At 40.1% G+C, this 10,685-nt stretch overlaps 1 protein-coding gene across 1 annotated transcript; it reads left to right on the forward strand.

The window, feature by feature from the left end:
• The first annotated feature begins 6,519 nt into the window (after window positions 1-6,519).
• Window positions 6,520-10,277, forward strand: tac1 (tachykinin precursor 1). Its single transcript, XM_005804481.3, has 5 exons — window positions 6,520-6,922; window positions 7,953-8,055; window positions 8,146-8,169; window positions 9,568-9,624; window positions 9,714-10,277. Exons 1-5 carry the CDS (start codon window positions 6,806-6,808, stop codon window positions 9,746-9,748), a joined length of 336 nt encoding a protein of 111 aa, XP_005804538.1. The 5' UTR covers window positions 6,520-6,805; the 3' UTR covers window positions 9,749-10,277.
• The last annotated feature ends 408 nt before the right edge of the window (window positions 10,278-10,685 follow it).

A 10,685-nucleotide genomic window follows, 5' to 3' on the forward strand; every position in this document is an offset into this window, starting at 1 on the left:
TGTCGAAGGGCAGATGAGACGTGCAGCTTTTGTAAAAATTAAAAAGTGAATTCTTGCAGATGTCACTTTTTGTGATTCATTCTTAGAGCATTCAAAGAGAATATTCTGTCCTAATGACCATCCTCTCTGAAGAGATATTCTATCGTCTTTGTTTATGTTCACATAAATAAAGTTATTGTTTCCCTCTCCACTGCTCTTCTCCTGAGCACTTTCCCCGGCGCTGCATTCAGCCAGCCTCTCTATAGGTGCACTTGACTTTTAACAGGCAACAATAGCTAACTGGAGTTGATGGTGTGAAGTACAGATGATAACTGTGTACTGGTTTATTTAAACACCTCTCACTTTTGGAAATAAAACCCCACACCTGGTTGTTTTTGGTCAAGCACATCCACTTCACTGAACACCGCCTCGTTCTGCTGGAATGTGGCTTGTAGGTGTTGGAGCGGCGCAGGAAGAAACCGGGCAGTTTACCTGTTACAAGCTTCCTGTACGGTTTACTCTAAGTTCTTTGCCTTCTCTTCTGTCCAGCCTCTCCAGGTCATATAGTTATAAAATGAAGTGATTTCTTTCAGTAAGAAAACAGAGGTTCTTCCGCTGTTTACTTATTGTAATTATTTCATCCATTCAACTGTTTTCATCCTGTCATTCAAGATCAGGTTACCAAGGTAACAAAACAGAGTGAAACCTCAGGGAACAACAAAACTCACAAACAGATGAACATTAACTGTGACTGTGGATCAGTGGCTAGAGTAGTCAGGTTGTAGGTTTGATGCCAGCTCCTGTCGATGTGCTCCTGAGCAAAGTACTTAACCCAGAATCCATTTTGTGTGTAAATCAGTTTATGCTTCAGCAGGTTCATCTCCAACTCAGACTGTGCTGCAGACAAACTGAACTTTCAGTTACAGAAAACAAATACAGAAAACATCTTTTTCACAGAAATTTTGTTTCTGTGAAACCGACTGTTTAGCCTCTACATACTGGGACATTTTCTGGCACCAGACCTGGAGGTATCCACCTCCGCAATACTCCACTCCATCCAGCACTGTGATAACACCATCACAGTGGACAGACACATCTGGCTGTTTCCCAACCAGAAGCCCTGGATGAACGAGGAGGTCAGGGAACTGCTGAGGGACAGAAACAACGCTTTCAGATCCGGAGACAGGGCCCCGTTCTGATGAGAGGCATTAGAGGAGTACGTACACAGAGATGAGATGGTGTACAGAGTGGAGATGGAACGACTGTCTGCCTGGTTCACCACCAACAACCTGAACAGCTCAGAGTCAAAGGTCAAACTGATTGGCAACTTTAGAAGGTGTAAATCAGACATTCAGTACTATAAATAGGGAGAGGGTGAAGATGGTGCCTAACTCCACTTCAGTCCTGAAGAAGGCACAGCAGAGACTGAACTTCCTGAGGATTCTCAGGGAGAACAACCCAACAACTGGGCTCTTGCTGTCTTTCTATTGCTGCTCTGTTCAGTCAGTGTTGAACCATGGCGTCTCACTGTGGTTCTCCAGCTGCACTGCGGCAGAGAAGAAACAGCTCCAGACGGTCATAAACGCCGTCCACAGGTTGATTGGCTGCCCTCTTCCATCCCTAGAGGAGATCTACTGGACTCACTGCCTCCAGCGCATGACACAGATGTGACAGACGTTTCTACAACATGTCTGTCACGCACATAAAGTGTGTCTGCTTTTAGTGTCTTGGGTCAGTAAGGACTTACTGTAAGCTACAGGTACAGGTCAGCTGTCAGAGCCTTGTGGAAATATATTCTAACTGCGCAGCAAAAATTATCCCAGCATGTCCCTTCTGGCAGTTATGAATGAAGAATGAAGAGATTAAACAGTGCAGCAAGAGATGCTAAGGTCACATTCACTCTGCAACTGACGAGTTACAAAGACAAAAACAGGAGAATCCCAGTTCACAGTAGGCATCATAAATACCAGCCTTATAATGAGATCCTGACTCTTACAACTGATTAAGAGTTCAATAATTGGTGGTAACCAGGAAATTAGACCTGCAAATCTTAGTCACCAGAGTCACTTTTATTCATCTGCCTAGACACAAAGAAGAAGCTCAGAACAAATGATCTGTGGGTCAGCCCAAGAATACACTGAAGAAGTTCTGTTTTATCTGTGGAGAGAAAGTTTTCTCCCAGAAAAGTTAGGAAAGTTAGAAATGTTGAAAAGCTCACCTAGCCCTCTGAGCTGCTGCTGCTCCGGTGAGAAATTAAAAGAGAGGCTAACAATTAAATCAAGACAAACTTTCAACTCAACTTAAAAAGCTTTTAAGCTGTGTTCTCTTGTTTATTAGCATGCCTTATTTTCCTGAAAACTTTGCCTCTAAAGATTAAAGGGAAGTTTCATGCTTTGTCATGGACTCAACAGGCCACTTCCTGTCTCTCATGAATCCAGCTCTGGATAGTTCTCTTGTTCTCAGAAATGCGATTATTCTTTAAGAGATATGACTATCTTTGTCTACTTTATGAATAATGCTTGATTCTTAAATGTATTGGTTTTTACATCAGAGGCACCAGGAGGGTCTTAGTGCTGTCAATCAACCTGTGTACTCGCTGCTCAATGTGCTAATAGTGGAGAAACAACTTATTGTTACAGGAAAACCATTTATCCTCCTTTATCGGTGCCACTAGCCTAGCATTCACGACAGGCTCTGCTGTGATGTGAGGGTGATTGCCAGCACTAAGACCCGCCTCCTTGCTCTTATTGGTTGTTTGTGTTTAGAACTGGGAGCACTGGGAGAAGACAGAGGAGCTAGATGTTTTTCACAAATGATCTGTCTCATAGAGACACATTCATCCTGTCTAGAATGAATGTGTTCAGATTCACTCCAGATTCACACTGGGCTAGGATGAATATGTAAAGAAATATATTTTTTACAAAAGTTACATACTGCAGCTTTAAGCACTAATAGTCTGGTAATGTGCACCTGTTCCTTTTGATTGGAATTTTCCTTTTTTCTCTCTAAACTGCGTGGGATTGGTCTGGATAGTTGTCCAAATGTGCTAAATTGTGGTTGTTATGTCAGCTGCTAATGGTAAATACTGTGCTGATCCTCAAACTAAGGCAGCCATTACTCATTCTGAGTTGTGTACAATATGATTTTCTCCCTTCATGTCACAATCAGTTGCAGCAGATATTAAATATTTCTACTGATGGTGCTTTAAAGTACTTGTGGGTCTTTAAGAAACTGCTAAAAAAAAAAGAAAAAAAATTTGTTTAAAAAAAAAACTCTTCCTTCCAGGTGTTAAAGCTACATTTCAAAACGACAGCATAAAACTGTCACTGAAATCTACAAATTTATATCATTTTTAAACAAAGGTCAAGGGTCACACCCCTGTTTTAAATCTTAAATGTGGAATTTTCCTCACATTTGCTCCGTACTCTGCATGGCGTTTGGATCCTGACTTCTTTTGGTAGTGGCTTTCTTCTTGTTGTCCACTAATTGTCCGGCTCTCAGATGGAATATCAAAATATTGGCCCATACATCCCATAGAGGTCACTCAGCCCCCACACAGAGTGGCCAGGCTCGGATTAGAATAAGCACATTTCTAGCTGTGAGGCGGCATAATTAAATTGTCTTCTTCAAAGCTGTTTTAGCACAGGCATCAGCACAATGTGTGTTTATATTGAGAATTTTCTATTTTGTGTCTCTCGCGCATTGAATCTGGACACAGACCAATTAATACGCTCTAATGAAATGATGCATCGTATTAAAAGAGCCCCACTTGTTGCTGAATCACAGTTAGAGGAGTTTTTGAGCAGAGCAGACTGGTGTCCACATCTCCTCACATGTAAGATATGTCAAGCTGCATTGCCTCCTCTTGGCCCCGGCTCTCTTGACCTCCTACGCCTTTGATTCCGATGGTAGCAACAGCACCATATCACCTCTAGCTCCTCACCTCCCCCTTCCGTCTGTTAATTGGATGAGCTGTCATGGTGGTGAGGATGATTAAATTCTAGAGCAGAGTGCCTCTGTGGTGAACCAATCTACGGTTACGTTAAACTAATGAAAGGTCAGCAGGAATTGAACAGTTCTTCGTTGAACGTGGTTCCCATAACCAGGTTCCAAGGCTTTAAGGTTCATTCTTCACTGTGAAAATAAGCAGAACATAAAGCTCACTGGATATGAGAGCTTCATTCTTCCCAGCCATGGTCCCTTTGAAGAGAACTTCCATTTAAAGGTTAAAGTTATTCATCTGGATTAACCAAGCCTGAATTTGAGCTCTCTTTTAAGACATATCACATCTTTCAAGGTTAAACAGGAACAACAACTGTTTAAATAGCAAAAAAAATTTTTTTTGAAAAAAGTGATGGTAGGATCAGGTTTTTGGGTAGTTTTTCTGTCAGTGGTACTGGAGCATGAGGCAGCTAGAATAATGAAGGAGGAAGACAAACTGATGAGGAGTCAGACATGTGGACACCTTTGGGTCTGTCTTTAAGCTAAATTTTAGTTTTAAAGATGAGCTAGTCTTGTATTTTTATTTAGTATTAGTTTCATTTGATCTGTTTATGACTGCAGGGTGTAACAGGTATCAGAACTGTGTCTGTTCTCTCTGGGTATTCTGGCTTCCTCCATCTTCACCAGTTTGTCACATTGCTCTGTGATGGACTGGTGACGTCTTCAGGCTGTTCACCCACACTGTGATATGTAGGGGAATTCACCTGGACACAGCGGAAGTAAAAAGAATCCTCCTAAAAATAACTTAAAAAGACATCCATTAGAATGAAAACCTCCCATGAGTCTTATCATACTGACATAGTCCATCTGAAAATGTTTAGAGTAACTTTTGAGTTATATTAGAGGCTATAAAAGAGTCAACCTGAGTGATTTTACTGAAGTTTTCAGAAAGCTTTGTCTGGACAGAGCTGAAGAAGTGCCATTTGGACACATTGGTGGCATATGTGCCAATTCTGAGACATTCTCACACAGGAAATGTAAAATTAATTATGGATTATTGATGTTTTTATTATAGTCAGCCATCCTTTAAATGAAGTACTTTTCGGCCTGGTTTTGGTAATAACACAGACCTCTAAACAATTTCACATTCAAATCACATCATAAGTGTGTTCCCAAACACTCTTATTACAGCCTCTCATTGGTCGATTTGGATGATAGACCATCAGTCATTCTGAATCAAAGGCAAGGAAAATATGCACTTTTATGAGTTTGAATTAAATACAGATTTTATTTTCCTCTGTTATTTTTTGCTAAAGTTTTCTTAACAGTGAGCTGCAGATTTGTTTTACCTCCCTCACCGTCCTGCTCACTGTGTCCAGTAGCTAAGTCAGATTAACCTTTCATCCATCCATCTATCTCTCCCACCCACTCACTAAGCATTTATAGAAAAGCATACAATAAAATTGCATGTGAGTGTGTGTGTGAATGTGTGAATGACTGTAGTGTGAAGTGCTGTAGGGTCCTCTATAGTGTCTTATAGTGACCTGATAAGACACTATAGAAATACAAACCATTTACCATTTAGGCAAATATTGCCTAAATGGTAAATGGTTTGTATTTGTACAGGTATCAGAACTGTGTCTGTTCTCTCTGGGTATTCTGGCTTCCTCCAAACTTTTCCAAAGTTTGATCTTGGAAAAGCAAGATCAAACTTTGATCTTGCTTTTCCAAATATTTCCAGTTTTTTGTTGTATAATTTGAAGTTATGCAAAAAAGGATAAGAATCAATCAATAAAGCACAAAAATAATTTTACAATCATGCTAATGTGTATTTAAACTTCTCACTGAAACCTTCAGCGTTAAAGTATTTAACCAACACAACAGATCAAACCAGGATTCCTGAGAAAGCTCCAGATTCACACTGGGCTGAAAAGGTTTCTTTCAGTGACGTCCAGAATGTTTTCTACTAAACACAGCGTTTCAGTAGAATTACATCAAGCCCTCTGCGTCAGTCAGTGCTTACATGACTGTTACATTACAGAGAGGGCACCTTTTCTGCCTTTTAATATCTAGAATTGATTTTGTTGTTAAGTTTGAGAAATATGAGTCTGCAAATCCTAATTTTATTGAAATTGGTAAAAGATTAGACAAATTAGATCAGACATATATTTTATTAACCCCTTGAGGGAACTTGGTTTATTACAGTAAAATATCACAAAAACGTAATTTACAAAGTTTAAAAGAGTACACTGTAGAAACATATTTAACCAAATATGAACTTAAAAAATTAACTCACATCTACTTGTGTAAAGACTGCTTTACACAGGCAAGAAAAGGTGCAGACCAGGAAATGAAATCAGGCTTCTCTTTCTGAATGTATCTAAACTTCAACAGTAGAAATAGTCTAGTAGACACCAATAACTATGTAGAACTGAAGAGAGCAAAAATCCAGTTGTTTCATAATCACGTGTTGTGATATAAAAGCTCGTGACACCTGGAACTGTATAAATTTGATGCGCAACATAAACTCTTCAACGAGTAATCACACTACTAAAACAGCGTTACTAAGCAACGCAGCTCGAGCTGCTATAAAGGGACGCCCGCGAGGCTGTCTTGACAGGAGGGCGCACGAGACAAGAAGTTGGTGCAGGAGCCGAGCGCGCGGAGAGCTTTGGGGAAACAGAATCAGGAGTTCAGCGTTCTGACGCACACACGCACGCGCTATGGACTAAACAGTGTTGAGCTGAGAAGAGCAGCGCGCGCAGCAAGTCTCTGTTATAGTTAATTTCCACTTAGTTCTGTTATAGTTTCTTCTTTTATCTGATCTTACAGTGACTGGAAACTAGAAAATAAAAAAAAAATTTAAAAAAACATCGTCGGCACCATGAAGCTTTTGTTTTTGCCACTTTTAATGGCGCTTATTGCCGTTGCTCAAGTTTTTTGCGAAGATGGTGAGCCAAAAGAAGGAGCTGACTACTGGACGAGCAGTAACCAGATTCAGGTAGCACTGCAGACGCTTTAGGTTCTGTTATTTAGCCCCGATGTGTAACTCACTTTGTTACTGAATTGTACAATTTTTAATTGGTTCTGTGTCAGGTTTTGAATTTGTCTCACGAAACATTAATGTCAAGTGGAGTAAAAATCAACTAGTTATGTTTATGTTCCTGCCATATTTCGCAAAAGAAGCACTTTGAATGACATCTGTGCATTCCTTTTACATTACCCGCAATATATTAAAGAAGGAAGCAGTTAATCAGATCTCTGTTTTCCTTCTGAAAACAGAATTATTCATCATATTATATCCTGATTAGTCAGTTTTAGTGCACGATTAAATTGGTCTTAGATTAGCATAATAATTCTAGCAGCTATAGTCACAACCAAATTTTTATTTCCTCCTGGGAAAAAAACTGTCCATTTTGCAGTGATAAAGTGACACAATAAGAACCTATCTTTTCTTTTCTAATCAGATCTCTGTTTTGGGGGACACGGAAGATATAAAAAATATTAACAAGTCAATGATCTTTAAATTGAAACATAATAAGTCTGTTTAGTTTAATTCAGATGGATCTTAAACCTTCCAAATGTGGGAATGACATAAATTCCAGGTGCTCATATTAAACAATGAAACCTAAAGCAGCTTCACTGTCACGAATCGCATGTCCTGAGTTTGACATTGTGGATTGGAATCGTGCCAAGCCACTACTCCCCCAGCCTTAACTGGAGGCTGGGGCCATTTTGCAGATGAATGAGCCCACAGTAAATCATTACAACTTAGTGTACGGGCCATTAGTGGCCCCTAGGTCCAGATCTCAGCCAGACTAATGTATATTAGAGAAATAGATCTTAAGACAAAAATAGAAACAACTGCTGACACTTGCAATTTCTAATCTGTAAAGAGTGGATGAAAGAATCCTTAGTCTCACGGATCTTTTAGGTTAATTGCAGTTACACACATAGTCAAGGCAGTTTCACTCTTGGAAAACAATATTAATGGATTGTTTACACAGATTTTCTTTTCCCCATCCACTCAGGATGACTGGCTCACCAATGACCCATTCAGAGAAATCCTCCTGAGGATGACGAGAAAGCCGCGGCCGCACCAGTTCATCGGTCTGATGGGGAAGCGTTCCATGGGTGAGAACTTGTTCGTTTTATTCACCACAAGCCCCATATCCTAATCATGCTTTTTATAAAATCCTTTCCTTTTACTTTGTCTCTCCACAGCAAACCCACAGATCACCAGAAAAAGTAAGTCACCTCTGTTGGGACTTTCTGTATTCCTGTTAAGGGAATAATGATCATGTAATACTTTAATAGGCTGTCTTTCTTTTAATCCTGTTTGTGAAAGTAGTGGGGAAGTAAATTCCAACAGGTTAAGACATGCATGTCTGATAGAGAGATGTTCTGAGATATCAGTGATCTGCAGCGTTCAGTGCTGTGGTTGAAAAGCATTAAGACAGTTTTTTTATGTTTAGTTCTCCGTCTAGCTTGTATTAATGGTATTATGGAGTGAGCTGATTTCCATGGTATTAAATCAACCATGTAAGACAACAGAGCTGCTGTAAAACTGCAGTGGATCACCTATGCAGATTTGCACAGTGGGAGAAAAATAAATTTCTCTCATATTTCACCCACAGCATTACTGATTGAACTGGGTTTTTATTGCTGTGGCTCAGACGGAGTGGGTGAAAACAATTTCAGGGTTTAATTAACTGACAACTACCACAGATTGCTCTACAGAAGGACTGTTTTCTGAATACATCTCTTTTATTTAACACATTAATTGGTCAGTTAGGAGGGTGGTCCAAAGCTGTGGGGAAAAACAGAAGAGATTAAAGGGACTAAAGCAAGCAGGGGGTCCGTGAGGGTGGGGGTTCCCTTTTTCTGAATGACTCACCCCCTCACTGATGCAACAGAGCGAGCAGAATTGAGTATACATATAATTTATTCCACTTACGCAAACGTGACTATGTCAGTCATCATTAGAGTGAAGGACACAGCAGAGATCAATATCCTCAAGGACATGTTGGACTTGCTTGTCCTCCAGATCAGGCAACATAGATTTTCACTCGATTCTACACTTCTGAGCAACGCATCGGTTCTTAAGTCAGTTCATCAGCGAAACGCAAATATTGATGTCTTGTTTGGAGGGATACAGAATCCCCATAAGGCTCTTGTTGGTGTTCCAGCGTTCCTCATTATGTTTCAGCACCATGGAACTGATGGTATCCCAGCCCTCCACTCAGACTGACAGGATATTTCCATCCATGTATCGCAGACATGTTTATGGACAGCTTTCAGTTTGGGTTCTGGTTCACATGAACTTCACTCTGACACTACAAACATTATGTCTAATCAAATTCTGATGCAGAAAAGAGCTCCTTCTAAAGGGGAAGTAGTTTGAATCCTGCAGTTACAAATGAAAATTAAATTAATAACCCAGCACAAAGTTATGTAACATTTGATTTACTTTCTCGAGAAAAAGATCTGCCTTCATTAGAGGACATAAGGCAGATCCACCTCTGAAATTCAAGACATGAGAAAAACCGACCATTCAAGACCTGCTGGGTTCCAGCCTCTATAGTCTCAGCTTAGTAAAACTAGTGGACTCCGATAATCTATATTTTAAATCCTTTTCCTCCACAGGACATAAAATCAACTCGTTTGTCGGCCTGATGGGAAAACGGAGCCAAGAAGAACCAGGTGATCTAAATTCCTGCATGCTCTGATCGTCTTCAGACTGTTAGCCTAACACACCCGTTCTAAATCAGGTGCTTCTCTTCCTCCTGCAGAGTCCTACGAATGGAGCACAATACAGCGGCGCTAAGCGGCAACTCCTGCTTCATCATTCCTCACCCACCTGACGAGTACCCAACGCTGGCTTTGTTTTTCTCAAAATGTGTATTGTTGTTAGCCAAATAAAAATGATTGTTTCCACATTGTAGTGATGTAGCAGTGCTCTGCCTGTGCCAGTTTCATCTGTCCCAGCAGAAGGTACACTGGGGGTGTGAGGAAGGGAGGGGCAGCTGTCATCGTCGATGTTCTAAGTGGTCTCTGAGAGTTTTCCTCCATCTGCCAGGACACAAACGTTGTATGTTGTAGTGGACCACCCAAGCAAAGCTTTCCCCTCCAGGGGTAAAGCTGAAAATTGCACTGCCAACTCCTCTGCATTGTGCCTCGTAGCTGTTTATTTGCAATTGTTTACTGTAGAAATACATCATACAGATGTTCGTACGTTTGCTTTCATGTTCTAGGGACTGTCACGTTTTCCACCTGCATACACGGTGCAAAAGGACTGGATAAATGTGTGCTGCAATGAATTAACAGATATTAAAATTATTTTCTGTAATTGTTGAGCTTCAACTTTCAAGTTGTGTGATTTTTATATTTTAGTGGGGGGAGAATGTGAGCGTGGGGTGGGTGAACTCTGGTGGCAATCCGTGGTACTGCACAAGCTACAAATGAAAATCCAACAAGGCATTACAAACATAAACGCAATATAGTAGGCATAAAACCACCCATCGGCTAAGTTTCACAGTTCTATTTATAATTATTACAGTCACATAGTGAAAAAAAGAAACATATTATAGCCCCTCTCAGTAAATAAAGAAGGGCTGTAATAAAATACACCAAACATTTCAAATATTAAACAAAAAGGTAAAACATCTCTTTTGTTACCAAGTGTCAGCAACTTGTGAATTGAAGTAGTTTAGTTAGGGTTTAATTGAAATAACTGACATTTCTAAATTAATTATATTCTCAAA

Source organism: Xiphophorus maculatus, chromosome 13 (genome assembly GCF_002775205.1).
Source record: "Xiphophorus maculatus strain JP 163 A chromosome 13, X_maculatus-5.0-male, whole genome shotgun sequence".
NCBI classification, from domain to species: domain Eukaryota; kingdom Metazoa; phylum Chordata; class Actinopteri; order Cyprinodontiformes; family Poeciliidae; genus Xiphophorus; species Xiphophorus maculatus.